Source organism: Mustela erminea, chromosome X, assembly GCF_009829155.1.
Source record: "Mustela erminea isolate mMusErm1 chromosome X, mMusErm1.Pri, whole genome shotgun sequence".
NCBI lineage: Eukaryota > Metazoa > Chordata > Mammalia > Carnivora > Mustelidae > Mustela > Mustela erminea.
The window spans coordinates 14,821,782-14,842,024 of NC_045635.1; the positions used below are offsets into that span (position 1 = coordinate 14,821,782).

The 20,243-nt window shown below is 43.9% G+C and overlaps 1 protein-coding gene across 6 annotated transcripts in view; it reads right to left on the reverse strand.

Moving 5' to 3' along the window:
* The window catches only part of ADGRG2 (adhesion G protein-coupled receptor G2), a 137,555-nt gene that overhangs the window by 16,409 nt on the left and 100,903 nt on the right, over window positions 1–20,243 (reverse strand). For 4 of the 6 annotated variants that reach the window (XM_032331421.1, XM_032331419.1, XM_032331420.1 and 1 more), the window contains 13 exons: window positions 18,851–18,903; window positions 17,701–17,756; window positions 14,823–14,862; window positions 14,318–14,355; window positions 12,948–13,042; window positions 12,369–12,435; window positions 5,599–5,987; window positions 3,747–3,918; window positions 3,407–3,563; window positions 2,180–2,323; window positions 1,067–1,189; window positions 372–417; window positions 148–251 (listed from right to left, as the gene is read on the reverse strand). In XM_032331421.1, the coding sequence (XP_032187312.1) occupies window positions 148–251; window positions 372–417; window positions 1,067–1,189; window positions 2,180–2,323; window positions 3,407–3,563; window positions 3,747–3,918; window positions 5,599–5,987; window positions 12,369–12,435; window positions 12,948–13,042; window positions 14,318–14,355; window positions 14,823–14,862; window positions 17,701–17,756; window positions 18,851–18,903 (1,484 nt within the window). The remainder of the gene's footprint in view (window positions 1–147; window positions 252–371; window positions 418–1,066; window positions 1,190–2,179; window positions 2,324–3,406; window positions 3,564–3,746; window positions 3,919–5,598; window positions 5,988–12,368; window positions 12,436–12,947; window positions 13,043–14,317; window positions 14,356–14,822; window positions 14,863–17,700; window positions 17,757–18,850; window positions 18,904–20,243) is intronic. The other 2 variants (XM_032331422.1, XM_032331423.1) reach the window with 2 other exon arrangements.

Sequence of the window (20,243 nt, forward strand, 5' to 3'; positions counted from 1 at the left end):
CATTGGAGGAGTAATTTCATTGTTTTGTAAGTTTGCTACAATATCCTATCTGCTGATCAAATTCATCCATCACATTAGACATCATGTCAGGACGCCTGGCTGCCCCACAGACCCAGAGTCAAAAGCCATGTAGCATGGGGTCATTACCAGTAGGACGCCAAAGCTTGTAAGGTGGCTGCACGTACAGATGGTCTCGTTCGGCTTCCTGTCTTTCACAGAGCAGCCATCCGACGACCAGCCTCCTCGGCCACCTGGTGGTATTGGGAAGAGTATCTGTCCCGTCAGCGAGGCCATGGTCTCAATGATTGCCCCTTCTTCCTCTTCTCCACCCCCGCCCACTCGAGACTGAAAAAGGTTCGACTGGTACCTACCATTTCTGCCCAAGTCCCAAAATACACATCTCACGGTTAAGTCATCCTGCCGTGGAAAGATAAGTGACAAATAATCAATTCATGGAACTGAAAAAACTGAAAAGCAATTGGAAAAACAGTATGAAATTTTCAAATTGCAGAATCTCATTCTTGATACTGGGAGAATTCTTACTGTATTCTAGTCCCTAGCAGCAAGTGCATCCCTCATAGGTCAGCACTCCTTAAACTCAGCCGTTGTGCACAGGAACCACCTTGAGGCCTTGCTGAAATGCACATTCTGATTCCAGGGATCAGCGTGGGGCCTCAAAGTGGGCATTTCTCACAAGTGCCCAGCTGATGGTGAAGGTACAGGCCTGCAGACCAGACTTTGAGTAGTATGGTCACAGATACTGCTCAATCTGAACGGAAGTGAGAGATGTTTTCCCTCTGGGGGTGAGAATCAGACCTATAGCCGCAGATCTTAATGCACTAAACTAGACAGTAGTTGGCTTTTGTGCTGCACCTTCTTGGGAATGAGGTGATCAGTTATTAGGCAGGCTAAAACCCAGCAGAGCGACCCTATGATCCTAGCCTCACACGCTGCCCTTAACCAAGTGTGAGATTCTACTCCATCTCCTTCTTTCAGGCCAAGTCTGATAGACGTGGTTTGCGCAAGCGCATGTGGTCCAAGGAGAGACCAGATGGGCCTCCCACACCTGGCTTGGGGTGATGTGCTTTAAGGTGACCGTCACGTTTCTTGCCAAGTTCTTGACCGTCAGGTTTGCCACGCTGGACGATATGACGTAGCTGATCAGAGAGAGGTTCTCCAGGGCAGGGTCCTAGCACACCAAAGAATCAACAAGATGGCTTTTAGAGCAGGAAGGGACCCTGAAGAACAGTAAGTTCACACGGTTGATTTTATAATCCAGGTGAGAAATTGAAATTGAGGGTCAGGGAGTAACCCCTGGGAAAGTCCCTTTACTCCTTGGTGGGCCCACGATTGGAAACAGAGCCTGCTCCGCCATACCGTGCTCTAGCTACTGACGGAAATGTCACAGACAAACAGAACAGGACCCTCAGGAACTGTCAAGAGAATCGAACACGAAGCTGCTTAAACTGTGTGTTCTCAAGCAAGTTAAGCTCTCTGCACTTCCTTGCCCTTATCTGCAAAGTTGGCATAGTGGTTGAATACTTCCTCCCTCACAGGGTCGTTGGGAGGATTAAAGTTAACATTTCCAGGGGGCCTGGGTGGCTCAGTGGGTTAAGCCTCTGCCTTCAGCTCAGGTCATGATCTCAGGGTCCTGGGATTGAGCCCCGCATGGGCTGTCTGCTCAGCAGGGAGCCTGCTTCCTCCTCTCTCTCTCTGCCTGCCTCTCTGCCTACTTGTGGTCTCTGTCTGTCAAATAAATAAATAAAATCTTAAAAAAAAAAAAGTTAACATTTCTGAGTGCACAGTAGCAGGCTAACATTAGTTATCGTTATTTATCCTTAGGCTCTGTTTAAAAACAAACTGGAAGGGCACTTGGGTGATGGCGAGTGGTTAAGCATCTGACTCCTGGTTTCCGGTCAAGTCATGATCTCAGAGTCAGGAGATGGAGCCCTGTGTTGGGACTCTGTGCTCAGCGGGGAGTCTGCGGAGAGTTTTTCTCTCCTTCCCCCTTGGCCCCCTGCCCATTGCACGCTCTCTCTCTCTCTCTCTCAAATAAATAAATAACCCTCTGAGATAAATAAATCAAAATAAATTGCCACTTTCATGGAGAATGATAAGAAACGAAACTGCCCCCTTCCAAAATAAAACCTAAACCCAAAGCAGTTAGCATTAACCTTACCTGAAACAGGGCAGGTGTTTCAAAGAAGTTAAACTGAATCCTGGAAGCGAGCTCCACATCATTAGCTGGTAAATTACTCATCAGTGATGATGGCAGTGTAATAACACCAATACTGTTCTCAGGAGGCCGGGTTTCCAGAGAAACCTGAAAATCAAGTAAGAGATAATAAAAATGCCTGGGGCTAGTATAATGAATAGATGGAAAACGTAAGGACTAATTAAGGAGGAGGATCCTGTAAAGGCATTTATTTGTGGTAACCTCTGTCAAATCGGTTATCGTCTCTCTGATTGCTATGAAACTGGAGAGGATGTATAATAGAGAGACAAGTCCTCAGAGCAGGAAAGGGAACATTTTAAAGATATATGGAAACCATCGGAAAGTTTGGATGTTCTGTGTCAATTATAGCTCAACAAAACTGGGGCTGGGGTGGAGGGCAGTGCTGAAAACCATAACTGCAGACACACCAACTGGCTGCCTGTTAGGGCAAAGTCTTTGTAGAACCACATGCACTAAACTTGAAAAGGGAGAACTATACAAATTAAGTTAAAAGGCAAAAAGGGCAAGACTTGGTCTGACTTGGGCATTTCCAGCCCCAATCCCTCTAATAGGTGGATAGAAAACGCTAGAAGCAGGATTGATACTCAGCTCTGCTACTGACACCAGTGCAGTCCAAATGCTTGTTAAAATACTGAAATGGGTTGGTAAGTCCCTGCTCTCTTGCAACTGCCCAGTACCCTCTACTGGACACTTCTCCCCACCTGAGCCCCCCACCTCCCTGCAAAACTTCCATAGTCTAGGGCGCCTGGGTGGCTCAGTGGGTTAAGCCGCTGCCTTCAGCTCAGGTCATGATCTCAGGGTCCTGGGATCGAGTCCCGCATCGGGCTCTCTGCTCAGCGGGGAGCCTGCTTCCCTCTCTCTCTCTGCCTGCCTCTCCATCTACTTGTGATTTCTCTCTGTCAAATAAATAAATAAAATCTTTAAAAAAAAAAAAAAAAACTTCCATAGTCTAGGTGCCAGAAGGTTAACACTGGGCCCAAGGACCTCTCAGATCCTGCTTCAGCCAAGACCAATGTCCTGTTTCTGATTCTGCGGTGCCGCACTGTTCTAGATGTTAAGTATTTTGAGTATCACCCCTGACTAGAAGCAGTAATTGCCTCCAGCACGAAGTACATGGAGGTTACAATCATAGACAAGAAAAGGGTTTTTTCACAAAGGATTAGGATGTACCTGAAGATTTGCAGGGTCTTGGGCAGCGAAGGTAGTTGTGTCGAAATTACTAGCATTCACTCTGATTACAGCCAGAGCCAAGGAAGGGGAGGTGAGAGTTATGGTCTTGGTGGAAAAATTCAGCTGTAAGCCAATGTCATCCACTATTTTTAGCAATCTGTAAAGACAAGTGGTTCAGATTCAGCACTCCCACTTTGTCTTCCCCGCTGGAAGCAGAATATGCAGTAGCAATGTAACAAAACATTATGAATCTTTTCTTGGCTGTAATTAATCCTGATAAGAAGTATCATTGTCGTTAGAGGGTCCCCTCTCCTGAGCACATCAGTTTGCTAATACCTACCTCTGGGCCAGAGGAGCCAGCAAGGCAGGTGGGGAATGAAGGAGTTTGCTGACATGGTTTATCATTTCTCCTGCGAGGTTAGGCTCCAAGCTACCCAAGGACAGAGTCTTTTCCATCTGGGACACTTGACTCTCAAGATCAGAATCACTGATGCTGCTGGTATAAACCGTTTCTGCCACAGAGAAGCCAAATCATTTTATGAACACGTACTGGAAAAATCGCTAATAAAGAAAGACAACAGACTCCACGACTCCTAGGTATTTGCCCCAGGGAAAGAAAAACATGTCTCAAGAAGACTTGTTTGTGAATGTTTATAGAGGCTTTTCATTATACCCCCCCAAGCTGGAAACAACCCAAGTGTCTACTAACTGAAGAATGGATAGGGGCGCCTGGGTGGCTCAGTGGGTTAAAACCTCTGCCTTCGGCTCAGGTCATGATCCCAGAGTCCTGGGATCGAGCCCCACATCGGACTCTCTGCTCAGCAGGTAGCCTGCTTCCTCCTCTCTCTCTGCCTGCCTCTCTGCTACTTGTGATCTCTGAATGTCAAATAAATAAATAAAATCTTAAAAAAAAAAAAAAGAAAGAAAGGATAAACAAACTGTGATCCCTCCGTACAATGGACTATTATTCAGTAATTAAAACTGATAATTGCAACAATGCAGACAGATCTCCAATTCTCCAATATATTATGTCAATTGAAAGCAGCCAGACCCAAAAGGCTGCATGTTGTATGATTCTGTTCATAAGACATTTTAGAAAAATCAAAAGTATAGGAAAACAAAACAGATCAGTCAGTGGTGGCCAGGGGCTGGGGGTAGTGGATAGGAGTTGACTACAAAGGAACATGAAGGAACTTTGGGGGTGGTGAAAATGTTACGTATCATGATGGTGGTTGAGCGGGTCTGGGTGTTTAATCCAACCTCGTGGAACTATAAAAATTTCATCTATCCACAGATCTGGATGAATTTTATTGTATGTAAATTATACTTCAAAAAACCCAACTGAGGCAGCCGGGTGGCTCAGTCTAAAAAAGCATGCGAGGGGCTGCCTTCAGCTTAGGTCATGATCTCAGGGTCCTGAGATTGAGCCCTGCATCGGGCTCTCTGCTCAGTGGGGAGCCTGCTTCCCCCTCTCTCTCTGGCTGCCTCTCTGCCTGCTTGTGATCTCCTCTCTCTCTGTGTGTCAAATAAATAAATAAAATCTTAAAATTAAATTAAATTAAAAAAAATAAAAAAGCATGCAAGTCTTGATCTCAGGGTCACGAGTTAAAACCCCACATTGGATGTAGAGATTATGTAAAAATAAAATCTTTTAAAAAATAGAAGAGGGGTGACTGGGTAGCTCAATTGGTTAAGCATCTGTCTTCGGCTCAGATCAGGATTCCGGGGTCCTGGGATCGAGCCCCGCATCAGGCTCCCTGCTCAGTGGGAAGCCTGCTTCTCTCTCTCTCCCATTACCCCTGCTTGTGTCCCCTCCCTCGCTGCCTGTCAGATAAATAAATAAAATCTTTAAAAAACAGTAAATAAAGTTCAAAATTTTCCTCTTCAGAATGTTGGAAACTGACCTCATAACCTTTTGTGGAAGAAACAAACCTGTCAACTAACTCGTCTCAATAAAACGGGGTATGTTTGCCTCAGAGCTATTTCTCCACTCTCTTGCTCAAAACAATCAAACTCAGCCATATCTATGTTCTATGAATGTCTGGAGGAAAGCTCTCAAAATCAAGCAGACTTCATAAAAAGAAAGGGTCAACCTGGTCGTATTACAGGTCTCTTGACTAGGCAGACTAGCTCCTGCGTTTCCAGAAGCCAGATTGTAACAAACAGCAGCAGCCTGGCTCCGTCATACTTACCTGTCTTGTCAGGAGGTGAGGTGGCCGTGATGACATCCACAGGGGCAGATGCGGTGGGAGAAGAAAGTGAGGATTTCACAGGTGGCAGTGTGTGGGAAAGATCAGTTTGGGGCGTAGGGGAAGAGATCGTTCCAGAACTGGGAGGCGTAGCCATGGCAGAGCTCGAAGCTAGGGGAGCTGAAGGCTGGGGAGAAGGAAGGTGAATCACTTGTGTTGGAGAAGCAGGGCTCTGGGTTAGAGGTGGATGATTTAGAGGTTCAGGAAAAGAGAAGGCACTGGAGACCTGGGACAGAATGGTGGCCTGAGGAACAACAGGGATGGAATTGCTAGAAGAAAATGGTGAGTCATCTGGATGACCAGCAAGACATTCAACGGGATCCTGCAGGTCACTGAAAGAAAGAATCAGAGAGAGGCACATGAGAGACAGAAGAGTGAGAGGCTGATCTCCTCTAGCAACCATCCGACACCACCAAGGGGACTTGGCTTTGCCAGGGACCTGCCACTCCCAGCCCCTGCCCAGCATACTTTCTGTGTGTCCTTGCCACTGACCCCCTGCCCCTGCCCGCGTCCACCACTTCGTCCCTGAGAGAGGAATTAGCCAGGAGGGATGCTGTTTTATGAATTTCCAGTTCTGGATGACTCATTCACCACTGCTCTCAGGCTCTTATCCTTTATTACTTATCACTCAGCTGAAGAGATCTTGTACCAACACTTCTGTGTGCTTCTGGGGGAGGGGAGCTCTTACATGCTATTACCAACCTAGTTGATGTTCATGTATTAGGAACCTGTCTTAGGGTTTATTTTTTTTTTTTTTAGATTTTACAAAATGTATTCTCAAAAAAATAGAATCACGCGCCCAAACTGTTCTTAACATACTGGAAAGTTTTCTAAAAACTAGGTGCCTGGGTGGCTTAGTCAGTTAAGGGTCTGTCTTCTGCTCTGCTAATGATCCCAGGGTCCTGGGATCGAGCCCTACATCGGGATCCCTGCTGAGCAGGGAGCCTGCTTCTCCCTCTCTCCCTCGCTGTTCCCCCCGCTTGTGCTTTCTGTCAAATAAATAAATAAAATCTTTAAAAAATTTTCCTAAAAACTTAAATACCAAAATATCATTTTCCTTGACTATTTGAATCTACATTAATAAAACTGACTCATCATTTTTAGAACAATTGAGTTTACTTTGAAGTGAAAGCATCTCCATTTCAAAACCGTATCTGTCTATAATAAATTCACAAACGCTTATGTCAACTCAGTATTAACACAGGGTACAAAAGGGTATGGCATAAATTGAAAAGCCAGCTCCAAATTTACCAATAACCGTAAAATGTTTTTCAGATTTTTCCCGTAGTTTTTGCAAAGTACATTAATTCTGTCGATTATACTTACAATCTTCTGTGTATTGACCCATATTAGAAAAATGTGAAAAAATAATAATTATTGATTTGGATAATGGACTTTTTTATTTCAGCAAGTTCTCATACTGGTCCTAGTGAGTCACAAGTAAGTCTTTCTTTGCCATGAAACCTCTAATTTAGCTCACTCACATGCAGTGTGATATTAGCTGGGATAGGTAAATCACACTGCCCTTTTTTTTTTTCTTTGACCTACTGATTTGTTTCAAGAAAATCTTTTTTTTTTTTTTTTTTAGATTATTTATTTATTTATTTGACAGACGGAGATCATAAGCAGGCAGAGAGCCTGATGCAGGGCTCGATCCCAGGACCCTGAGATCATGACCCGAGTCGAAGGCAGAGGCTTAACCCACTGAGCCACCCAGGCGCCCCTCGTTTCAAGAAAGTCTTGAACTGAAGTTAATAATACATAAACTTTTGTGAAGCCGATGAAGAGAGGAATCTGTCCGAATTGATCTTATACCACTATAGTGCAGCGTGAGGCTAACTGGCACATAGTGAGTGGCCAGGAAATGTTCATTGATTAAAAAATGGATTAAGGGGGTGCCAGGGTGGCTCAGTCGTTAAGTGTCTGCCGTCAGCTCAGGTCATGATCCCAGGGTCCCTGGAACGAGCCTACATCAGGCTCCCTGCTCAGTGGGAAGCCTGCTTCTCCCTCTGCCACTCCCCTTGCTCGTGTTCCCTCTCCACTGTCTCTCTCTCTCTCTCTCTCTCTCTCTCTCTCTGTCAAATAAATAAATAAATAAATCTTTAAAAACAAAAACAAAAACAAAACAAGAATTAAGCAGGGGCCATAGGGTCCGCAGCTTATAAATCAGTTATGCCTCAGTACTGAGTGGTTCTCAACCTAGGCCATGCCTGAGAAAACCCAGATGACTTTAAAAAATATACAGAGATTTCCGTGGCCTCTCCTCAGCGGCTGCTTCAGCTGGTCTTGGTGCAGGGGTGAGGCCCCCAGGCCCATATATTTTCATGGCATGCAAGGTTGAGAAGAACTCATATACTCTCCAGATCCACCCGTCCTGGGGGGTGGGCGGGGGGGGAGAGCAACCAGAGGGGTCCACAAGCTATTACCTAGGGAAGCCTCTGACGGATCCAGTTTTAGGTGGTGACTTAGGAGCACCCACTAGAACGTGTCCTCAGAGCTTCTCTGGGGTGAGAGGCAGGAATACTGTGTTGAGGAACCCGAGGTGGGTCCTACCCGTAACAAGAAACACTGGCTCGGTCTAGTCTGGCCCGACACCCGCAGGAGGCCTCTCAACACAGCCTGAGGTTAAGGGGGGCAGTATGGACGAAAGGGCGCCAGACAGACACAGAACTGATGAGTCAAGAAGCCTTGGCTGAGTCTCTGGCTCTCATTAGTCCTCTAGGCGATCCACCCCAGTTCCCTGAGACTCCGTTCTCTGAACCGTATACTGCAGCCACTCACTGGGCCAAGTCATGGCAAAGGTGCTTTGCGGAGTGTAAATGACATTTTCTTCTTATGTCTGGGGGTCTGCAGCAACCCGATCCCCCTGGCACGAGAAGTCCCATTCACCGGGCTCTGCCAGGAAGAGGCTACCCTCTCTCTCTGATGCTCTTGGCACTTGGGCTACTCAAAGCCCTGGCTCCGTGGAGAGAGGCACGGGGGGGTGGGGAGGTGGGGGGGAACGGCGGCGGGCAATGCCCACTACGCGTTAAGAACCTCAGAGCCTGCAGCCCCGGGGTGGGGCTCCCTTCCCCAGCCCACTCGGGTGGACTCTCCAGGGGGGTTGCAGGTATCCGTGTTTGCTGCTACTCGCTTCTCCTCCAACATGCAGCCTCCATCCGATAGACTGTGCTTGTCTTAAAGAATTCTTACACATATACACCCATATCGTCACCACCCAGATGAAGAGAGAGCACTTCCAGCACCCAGGAAGGCCACCTTGACATATCAGTAGGTTTTAAAAGGGCCCAAAGTGGCTCAGTCAGTTAAATGTCTGCCTTACACTCAGGTCGTCATCTCGGGGTCCTCAGCTTGAGCCCCATGACAGGCTCCCCACTCAGAGGGTAGTCTGCTTCTCCCTCTCCCTCTGCCCCTCCCCCTGCTTGTGTGCTTGCTCTCAAATAAATAAAATCTTGTTAAAAATTTAAAAATGGGGCACCTGGGTGGCTCAGTTGGCTACGCGTCTGCCTTTGGCTCAGGGCATGATCTCAGGGTTGTGAGATCAAGCCCTACATCAGGCTCTGTGTTCAACAGGGAGTCTGCTTCTCCCTCTCTGCTCCTCTCCCCCACCCCCATGCTCTCAGTTGCTCTCAAAAAAAAAAAAAAAAAAAATCAACCCACCGAGGAATCCTGAAAAAAATCCACAAACCTGGGCTATACCCCAGACCAATAATAATGTCACCATTTCCGAGAGTGGGAAGCAGGCAGGGGCGTTTTTAAAACTCCTCGAATGATTCCAATGAGCATCCAGGGCTGAGAAGCACTGCTCTGTGGGCTCGACCCCACTATGCAAAGTTAGGTCCCTGAACCAGCAACACTGGCTTCACCTGGGGACTTGTTAGAAATACAGCACCTCAGGTCTTTCCCAGACCTCCTGGACCAGAATTTTAACAAGATCCTCTGTGACCGACACGCACAGTAACCTCTGACAACTGCTGACCGGGCTCACGTCCTCATTTTCCAGAGGAGGAACCTGAGGTTTATTTCTACGGATAAAGAAGCAACCGCTGGATACACAGTGACCTGAGGACAGAGCCCTAGCCAGACAATGAGCTTGTGCTCTGCCTCCTTCTCTTGTGTCCTGCGGCTTCTTCCTCACAGCAATTTGAATGGACAACCCCCAGCGGTCTGTGGGGCTTCCTCAAAAGAGCTATGATTTCTTCATCTGATCTGGTACTTTTAGAAATTCCATCTCTCGAATGGGCCTCAAACCTCCAGCTTCATGGTGCATTTTAATCGAAAACTTACATATTCTTTACTTTTTATTATAGAAAGTGCTATAAATCCTAAACTAGAGTCCTTTTTTTTTTTTTTTTTTAAACTAGAGTCCTTTAGCTATTCCTTGAGTCCAATGTTTTACTATATCCCAGAAATACAGCCCACACCGGGCAGACAGGCTACAGTTAGCCTTTTGTTCCCATACGAAAAGGTTTACATTGAAAAATGTATGTCCTTTTATTCAAATACAAATTTTACCCAATTGTAAGAAAGTACAGAAAACGCTACAAAGAAAAAAAAAAGGAATAGTAAGCAAAATATCACCCATGATGACAGTACCTAGGCCAGTCACTGAGAACCCCTGTGACTATTTTCATTTATTCACTTCTGAATTTTTTCTGTGTATATTTATATACACCCGTGAATCATGTCACCCATGACTTTGGGGTCATCTGCCTCCCAGCTTCCGTCCATCACAGGGCTGAGTTTAAGGCAGTCATTGTCAACATTGGTTGCACATTAGAATCACTGAGGGGGCTTTTAAAACCCTTGATACCTGGACTTTGTTCCAGACCAAATAAATCAGAATCGCTGAGGGTGGGAGACTGGAAATCGGGATTTTCAAAAAATTCTTCAATGGAATTAATTTGAGGCTTATAGAAACCCTGCAAAAAATAACACAGAGTTCCTTATACCCCTTACTCAGCTTCCCTCGATGTTAACATCTAATGTCTGGAATTGGAACCAAATAGCTATCAACGTTTAACATATTCCAAAGATGGCATCTCAAATCACTGAGGAAAAGACAGACTTTTAATAAATGGTGCAGGGCCCCTGGCTAGACATTTTGGAAAGGATTAAGTTAAATCCATACTTCTTTCCACACATAAGAATAAATTCTAAGTGTATCTAATATTAAAAAAAAAGGGAAAGAAAGAAAGAAACCAAATAAATACTAGAAAAACTCAAGGGTGAATTCCCCTATAACCTGGGCATTGGAAAAGGCTTTCTAACGAAGACTTCAAATCCACAGGCAGTAAAAGAAAAGACTGGCAAATTTAACTACAATTTTTTTTTTAAGATTTTATTTATTTATTTGACAGACAGAGATCACAAGTAGGCAGAGAGGCAGGCAGAGAGAAGCTCCATGCTGAGCAGGGAGCCTGATGCAGGGCTCGATCCCAGGACTCTGGGACCATGACCTGAGCCGAAGGCGGAGGTTTTAACCCACTGAGCCGCCCAGCCGCCCCTAACTACAATTTTTAAAAAAGATTTTATTTATTCATTTGAGCACAAGCAGGGGGTGTGGCAGGTAGACAGAGGAAGAGGCAGAAGCAGGCTCCCTGCCAAGCTGGGAGCTTGGGCTGCAGGACTGGATCCCAAGAGCCCAAGATCATGACCTGAATGGAAGGCAGATGCTTTACCAACTAAAACACCAGGCAGGAGCCCCTTAACTACATTTTTTTAAAAAATTTAATTCGCGTGACAAAAACATGAAATCAAAAGATAACTGACAAACTGGGAGAAAATATTTACAACATATACCACAAAGGGTTAATATCCCCACTATATAAAGGACTCTTAAAAACTGATCAGGTGATCAGGGGCGCCTGGGTGGTGCGGTGGGTTATAAACATCCATTCCTGCTTTTGGCTCAGGTCAGTATCTTAGGGTCGTGAGATGGGGTCCTGTGTTGGGCTTTGTGCTCAGTGGGAATGTGCTGGATGTTCTCTCTCTGCCTCTCTCTCTCTGCTCCTCTACCTGCTCTCTATCAAATAAATAAAATGTTAAAAAAAAAAAAAATCAGGGGCGCCTGGGTGGCTCAGTGGGTTAAAGCCTCTGCCTTTGGCTCAGGTCATGATCCCAAGGGTCCTGGGATCGAGCCCCGCATCACATTCCCCACGCCACGGGAAGACCACTTCTCCCTCTCCCTCTGCCAGCCGCTCTGCCTACTTATGTGCACTCTCTATCAAATAAATAAATAAAATCTTAAAAAAAAAATATCCAGTAGAAAAAGTGGGAAAGACATGAACGCACAATTAACAAGAAAGATACAAAAATGACCCCCAAATACATGAAAAATGTTCAAATAGTCCTCATAAGAGAAGTGCAAATTAAAACACCACTGAGTTGCCCTTTCTCAACTACCACACTGGAAGAATTTAAAAATAAGAGGACATTCAGTTGGTGAGGCTGGAAGGTTCGAGGGAGGTGGCCAGAATATTTCTAATACTCCCCAGGAGATTCTGATGTGCAACCAAGATTGCAAACCATTATTTCAAAGTAATGGTCCAAGTGGAAACTTGATACAATAAAAAACTGCATTTCCCCTAAAACTGAAAACCCTTCTTCATGGTCAAAATTCCAGAATTCCTTAGCCAACATGGCGATTAAATATTATCTTTATTATTAACATTATTGCTTTTAGGAAAAAGGTCAGCCTGTTTGCTACATACCACTGCAGTTTTCCTAACTCTTCCGGCGAGGAAGGGCATGGTATCCTGACAGAACAGCAGCACTGTTCTGGAGACAGCAGTAAAAGAAAGAAGAAAATACATGGTCAAGAACAAGGCAAGGCAGAAGCTCAGATCCATCAAGTATTATGGTTTCTACAGTGGCTGCATTTTATAAAGCCTTGTCTAAAATAGGTGATTAAAAAAAGAAACCCTGGATACTATTATACTGACAATCATACATGTACATAACAGGTGCTCAAAAATATTTATAGCGATCACTCTTCAGCAGCTCCTAAGAAATCTGAAGTAATCACATCCAGCAGCAATGCATCAAACACTCCAGACAGAAGTCCCTCTCAGTAGGGTTTTTTTTCTATCTTATTTTCAAATACAGTATACTGAAACTTTACTGGCGGGGGGGGCGGGGGAGAATCACCTTTTAGAGCTCACTAAAAACTGTCCGAGTCAAAACAGAAAGCTATCACATACCTAAATTTACTTATTATATTTTCAGTTTTAAGAAGAACACATCAAAGTCATGTGAAAAAGAACACAGCAATAAAGATAGAGACAACTTACCCATCGGATGAATCTTTGCTCTTTTCAAAGCAACCATTACAGCACATATGTTCATTGTTTTATTCATTTTTATTGTGAATGTACAATTTAATGTGCTATGAAGAGAAATATAGATAATTGGAATGTTACTAAACTGGAAATCTACCTACAGATTTGTAAATGCTTTTTCAAACTTGGGAGTGAGGAAAGGAGACACTGATGCTGTGAACTTGGTGACACCCCAATGAGTTTGCAAACATCCACAACTTTGACCAAGAGACATTTATAGAGGTTTACGGTTGCAGAGGTTGCAAACCAGAGACCCTGTGACCACACACAACTGTTGATTCATTTTGCCTGCAGGAGCCAGGAACTGGCAGGGGTGCAACTTGCTTGCAAAGACAAGCATCTTAACATCTAGATTCTTACCCCTAGCTGGCTACTTATCAATTATCTATGGGTGTTTAAATTTCCATCATGAGAGCCCTGTCACATACCAGCCTGGATAAACATCGAGGTCTCTTAAATCCAAAACCTCTCTGGTAATTCAATCTAGATCATCTGATAACTAGCAATTTAAGACATTATCGCTTTTTTTTCTTTAGTCTTGCTTTACACGAAAAAATGTTAATGTTGCAAATAACCAAAAGTGGTAAATGACATGAACTCAATATATATATATATGTACACATATATATATGTATATATATATTTAGTAGATAGGGATTCAATCTACAGCTTTATGAGAAATTGCCATTATCTATACCAATGAACAGCTTGATGAACAGAAACTGTCACTTTCTGGGACCTGTGCTATCACAGAACGCTCAGGATTCAGGTGACGACATTACTGACCCATGTGAGCCATTAGCTTATGCAGCCAGGCCAGCTGATGGACACAATGTAACAGGATCATCTGTGCAACCTCAAATAACTGTCCGGCAATCTCTGTTTCATCCCTGCACCTCTTTTTAATTTTCTTCTCTTCTCCCGCATTCCCATCTTTCCTCCCTTCTTTCCTTAGTCCAAGCACCATATTATGTTCCCTCTTCTCTGTCTCGCCTTCACCAGACTGGACCACTGGGAGCCATTTCTTGGTTATACTGGTGGCCCTTGGGGCTAAGGATACTGACAGTTCTTAGCATCACAGCATCAGAGGCAAATGGCCCAATCCCACCCACCCCTCTGCAATCCACAAAGAAACGGGAAGATGCATGTGACAGAGCGATGAGTGTTTCAGAGGCCAAAAACATATATCCAAAATGTATGATTATGTATGTATTTACTTTTTAAATATTATTTATTTTAGAGGAACACGTTTAAAACCCCTCAATACCTTATTTCTCATGAGTAGCGAAATAATATGGATAAAAGTATTAAAAATGACTGACCTTTGGGCCTCTGCTGTGGCACACACAGTAAAATAAGTCTGGAAAAAAAAATGTATATACAGGTTCCTTTGAGAGTTGCAAATGTCAGACCAAACAACCCAGCACTTATCACAGCCTCACAGAACCGCAGAATCGCAATAACCCCTAGGGATCATCCAATTCACATTGCCGTTGGATTTCCGCCCAACTGTCAAAGTTACTGGGGCAAACAAGGTTTGCGTGCATCCTGCTACCGTCAAGAACTCACTACCACACAAGGGAGCTCATTCTGGGGCCTTCGTTTTAGGAAACCTTCCCTGTAACATCCACCCATGGTTATTTCCAGCTCTGACTCTGGATCCATCCAGTTCGGATTTCTGGGGCAATGGAATTAGTCTAGTCAATCTTTCTCTGTGACAGATTTGGGGAAGTTTGAATACATTTCTCCTCAGGAACGCACAACTGCATGCTTTCCCCCAAACAGAAACAGTAATGATCAACAAGGCATAGGATGTTTTCTGATTACCTCACTTAAGGTTTGCAGGATTTTGTTTAGCTCTGATCGTCTGTTAATAAAACGAGAGAAATTGACATGAAGGAGATCACTGGTGACGTTAAATTCAAAACAAGTTAGATTTTTAGCAATTAAATTAAGCCTATGGTATTTACTGTTTCCAGTGTTCACTTTGAAGAAACACTGGGGATACTAAGAGATTCCTATGTGAGAAAAATAAATTATTTATATGACAAGGGAAACTAACCAGACAGAAGCTGTATCAGTTCTAGCCAACAGCAAGATATAAATTATGGTTGAACGATCTTGTTATTCATTAGGCTCCTGCAACCCCCAGGCAGCTTCTTCTGGCAGAGGGCCCAAGGGAGAGCCAGCCCAAGGCGAAATTTCTGAGAGGGGCTCACCACTCACCATGGGGCCCTGCACCCCTGATTGCTTCCTCACTCCCTCTCCACCTGACCCCACCGCCCTCTAGCACTCTCCAGCCCTCATTCCCTTCCTCACCACTCCTCTTCCAGAATCTCCCTCATTCTTCTTTTCCTCCAATCCCTCTCAAACAACACCTTTATTTCTTCAATGTGGAAGAGTTTCACGAGAGGTTAGGACAAAAGAAACCGAGTTAAAGAATTCACTCTAGGAGTGCCTGGGTGGCTCCGTAAGTTAAGCATCTACCTTCAACTAGGGTCATGATTTTGAGGTCTGGGGAGCCTGCTTCTCCCTCCTCTGCCCTTCTCTCTCAAATAATGAAGAGGAAGAGGAGGAGGAGGAGGAGGAGGAGAATTCACTCTAAGGCAACCATTCTCAATTGGGGGGAGCGGGGCGGGGAGGAGACAGACTCTGCCCCACAGAGGACATTAGGCAATATCTGGAGATGTTTTTGATTGTTGGGGGCTGGGTGTTACTGGCACCTTGTGGGTAGAGGTCATGGATCTGTTACAGATCCTACAGTGCAAACACAGCCCTGCATACTAGAGGACGATCAGGTCCAAAATGACAATAGTGCCAAGGCTAAGAAACCCAGCTCCAAGGAATGGGCAGTAGTTCTAGGTGGTTCCATGGACGGTCTAGAGGAAAGAAGAGAACGACTGTGACAACAATAAGTAGTCAGCTAGCTTTTCTATTTGGCAGGAGCCGCTCCTCCTTAACTGTGCTCGGAAGCTACCTTTCCGGGGATCTCCCTGGTCCCTGGGTTCAAGTCCATCCACTCTGCCTGCTCTATATTTAGAAATGTAGAACATCCTTCAGTGACCTAGACATATCGCATTCATTGTAGGGATTGTACTGTATCATTATTTGTTTGCATCCTAGGTCTATCCTACCAGACTCTAGACTCCTGGTTCTAAAAATTGGCCTCAGGCTAGAACCACCAGGGGGCATTCAAAAGTATCAACTTCTATGTCCCAGCCCCCAAATACTGATCTAATTGTTATAGTGTGCCTGGACATCAGGATTTTTAAAAGCTCCCCCAGGTGATTTTAATATGCAGCCAGGACAGCGAACCATTGTTCTAGAACAGTTTTCCATCCTGAGAGTTGGGTTTATCCCAAAGGCCAAACACATAGTAGGTACCCAACAAATGCTTTGTGGCTTTAAATGAATTCCTCTGTATTTCAAATCTAATAATTCAGATGAATTGTAAATATGCAAATTTGTGTTCTATTTATAAATTTGTGAGTTTAAAAAAATGTATCTTGGGGCGCCTGGGTGGCTCAGTCAATTAAGTGTCTCCCTTCAGCTCAGGTCACGATCCTGGAGTCTAGTACCAGGCTTTCTGCTCACTGGGGAGTCCGCGTCTCCCCCTGATTCTCCTCCCTCTCGTGCTCTCTCGCTCTCAAATAAAATAAATAAAATCTTTTTTAAAAGTTGAAAAAATTAAAAAATGTATCTTATCCACATTGTTTCCCATCTAAAGTTTAAGATACTTCTAGGACATTGAGATTTTCTGCTTTTTATTTCATACATACACTCTGAATAGCTAGGAAAGCTACGTTTTTATTAGGAGTTCAAAAAATAGGAATAAAGGACAGAAACAGCACTCCTGCCCATCCCAGTTCTCACCACTCTCACTAGGGGAGCCCTACAGATGTCTGATAGCTCCTAGAGATCAGATAGAAGAGATATAAGGCTCCCCTCCACCTCTGTACTGCTAACCCAAGGGAAGCAGCCAGGTCAAAATGCTAATTAAAAGGATGACCCTTAAAGAGTCTTCTTTTTTGTTTTGTTTGTGTTGTTTTGTTTTTGACCTAGTTCAATATCATCACAGATACTCCCTGGACATTTTGGATTTAGTTCAAAATTTGATGCAAACCTCATTTGAGGGGTAGTAGCAAGGTTGAGAGCAGGTAGATTTTATCTCCGATGCTGCTTCCAAGCGCGGGGGTGAAGACATGATGTTTCCGCTCCCGGTGTCGCTCAGGTAAGACTGACTCCAGGCCTAGACTGATATTTTGACCTCGTGTCTGACTGGGAGCACCTGTATTTGTAATGTATTTCTCACTGTCCATGCTTGAACCTGGCAGCTGGTACCTACTTCACGAAGACCTCTCTCTCTCTGACTTTTGAATGACTGAGGCTTGATGAAAGCACGAACAGATGGATCGCACGGCATCCCACCTTGAACTCCTCTTCCAGCCTTTCTACCAAATCATATTAAAGCTCAAATACCAATTCAAACTGACCTCTTAACATATCCACGAGTGTCAAGGAGAAGAGACTCACAGGGCTATTTGATGATGGGTGACTACCGTCTATCTGCTAAGAAGTCAAGAACCAATTCTTTATAAGCTTTGGGTCTATTTCTCCTTCTCAGTTTCCAAAAGCAAAGACCACTCAACAAGCATCTTTCCGTGGCTGATGTTTTAACTTTTAAATCAAGCAGCAGATTACTCACCTCGATTCCCTTAGAGACAAGATGCCCGATAAGGTGCCATTAGCCGCATTTTGATTCTGTTAGGGGCACAAAATCATTAAGAATGTAACAAATACTGTTGTGGGGTTTTTTTTTTTTTTACACTCTCTAACAAGAAGTTGTTCTTCAGTTTCACTGACCACCCAAAGAAATACACCCTAAAACGGAATGCTAACCAAAGATCAAATCCTATCGACTGAGCTAGTTTCTGTTTTTATATTTCCTTTAAAAAATATTCTGAATCAGCAAGTCCAATGTGCTCACTGATTTCATTATTTCAAGGGTTCCCCCAAAAGAACCCGTTAAAGCTCTCCACATTAAAAGGTCCCAGACGGGGACGCCTGGGTGGCTCAGTTGGTTAAACATCTGCCTTGGGCTCAGGTCATGATCCCAGTGTCCTGGACTAGAGTCCCGCGTCGGGCTCCTTGCTCAGCAGGGAGCCTGCTTCTCCCTCTGCCTCTGCCTGCCTCTCTGTCTGCCTGTGCTCGCTCTCTCTGACAAATAAATAAATAAAATCTTTTAAAAAATAAAATAAAATAAAACAGAATAAAATAAAAGTTCCCAGACGTAAAGTAAGGAACTTGTAAAGAGGGAACTTGGTAGCAGACTCCACTGCATTTCTAGCACCTTCTTCCTCACCTGGTGCATAGTGGGTGCTCAGGAAATAATCACTAAAAGAACAAACCACATTTGGCTGGGATCCTCTGACCTGATCCAGGTCATGGGAAGACTGACACTACTGTCTCTAAATCCCCCGTGGGCTGGAACAGAATCAGATTCATAAGACTCCTCTTAGATTCAATATATTTCTTATTGCCAGAAGTTTCTACTATAATTTAAAAATTTTTTTAAAGGCAATAGGATTCCATCATATAAACATTCAGCAGCAAGCTTAGTGAAAACTGAAATATGCTTATTAACAAAGTACCGTGATTATTATGAAGTCAAACCCTCTTGACAAAGCTAGTGACTCAACAACACGTTTTTATTTAAATTTGGTCCTAAAAGTAAATATGCCAAATACTACGAATAATCTGAACCTTAAACAAATCTTTAAATGCACAAGCACTTGCTTTTTAAAATTAAATTTTAAAAATTTTAACAATTAAAAAAAAAATCTTTTAAAACCTACCTGGGTACCATTGCTTTCTTCATAAGGAAACATTATTTCACCTCTAAAGAATGCTAAAAATAAATTTGCAAAACAAAAACTTGAGACTTGCATCCTTAGAGCTTAAGGGTTAATACAACACAGGAAAAGACTATCAGATTAACAATGAATAATCAAACTAATAAAATAAATGGTTTGTCAAATTCTTCGCAGTTACTCACATTTACCATCTTTTCTGTCAGAACCATACTCAATGACCATCAGTACAATTTTCAGAAAATGTGAACAATAAATTCTGTGTGGGAATGTGGAAAGAGAAAAACCTTGTCTCCTGGTCAAGAAATTTTAATCCTACATGCTGCTCATCAGAGCCTCGTTTCCCATAAAGATGCTAACTTAGGGAACTGGCTCTAACATACAGAATACTTTGGGGGGCACCGGGGTGACTCAGTTAGTTAAGCTTCTGCCTTTGGCTCAGGTCAGGATCCCAGGGTCCTTGGATGGAGCCTTGCACCCAGGCTCCCTGCTCGGTGGGGAGTCTGCTTCTCCCTCTCCCTCTGCCCCTGCTTGTGCTTGTACTCTGTTTGTCTTCTCTCAAATGAATAAAATAAAATCTTTAAAAAATAATCTTTTGGGGTTTTCTGGTTGTAGTTACATACAAAAAGGAGGGAGAGAAAAAGCGTTTCTCAGAAATTAAGCAGCTGTATAATAGTCTAATTATTCCTTGTCATTTGACTTTGGGTTTTTGTTTTTTTTTTAAGATTTTATTTATTTATTTGACAGAGAGAGACACAGCAAGAGAGAAAACACATGCAGGAGTGTGTGAGGGAGAAGCAGGCTTCCCCCTGAGCGGGGAGCCCGATTCAGGGCTCGATCCCAGCACCCAGGGGTCATGACCTGAGCCAAAGGCAGCAGCTTAACAGATAAGCCACCTGTGCACCCCTTTTTCTTACCAAGTGCAATCTCTCCCCAAGAACAAAGTTAAGATTTTGCTTTTGAAACCTGAATAGTATGCAGGGAAAATCCTTTCTTCATTTGAACAACTCACTGTGTCTTTCGTCCCAGAAATGCCAGGAAACTGTTCTTAAAATGTGCACTTCGGGAAAATAAAGAACTCAATTTCAGTCGACCTGTTTCCTACAGGTATATACTTGGAGGGGCTCCGAGTCAATAAAAAAATAAATAAATGAAGAAAGAAAGAAAGGAAGAAAGAAAGAACGGAAGGAAGGAAGAAAGAAAAAAAGAAAGAGAAAGAAAATAGAGACTGCTTAACACAAGTACACTGTGTGCAGTTTATAATCTACAGAGACAGAAAACCGGCCTCTTGAGTGGAAGGCAAAGAGGTCATACAAACTAGGGCAGGTGTCAGCCATTTTTCTGGTATCCGATCAGACATTTAAGGTTTTGTGGGCCA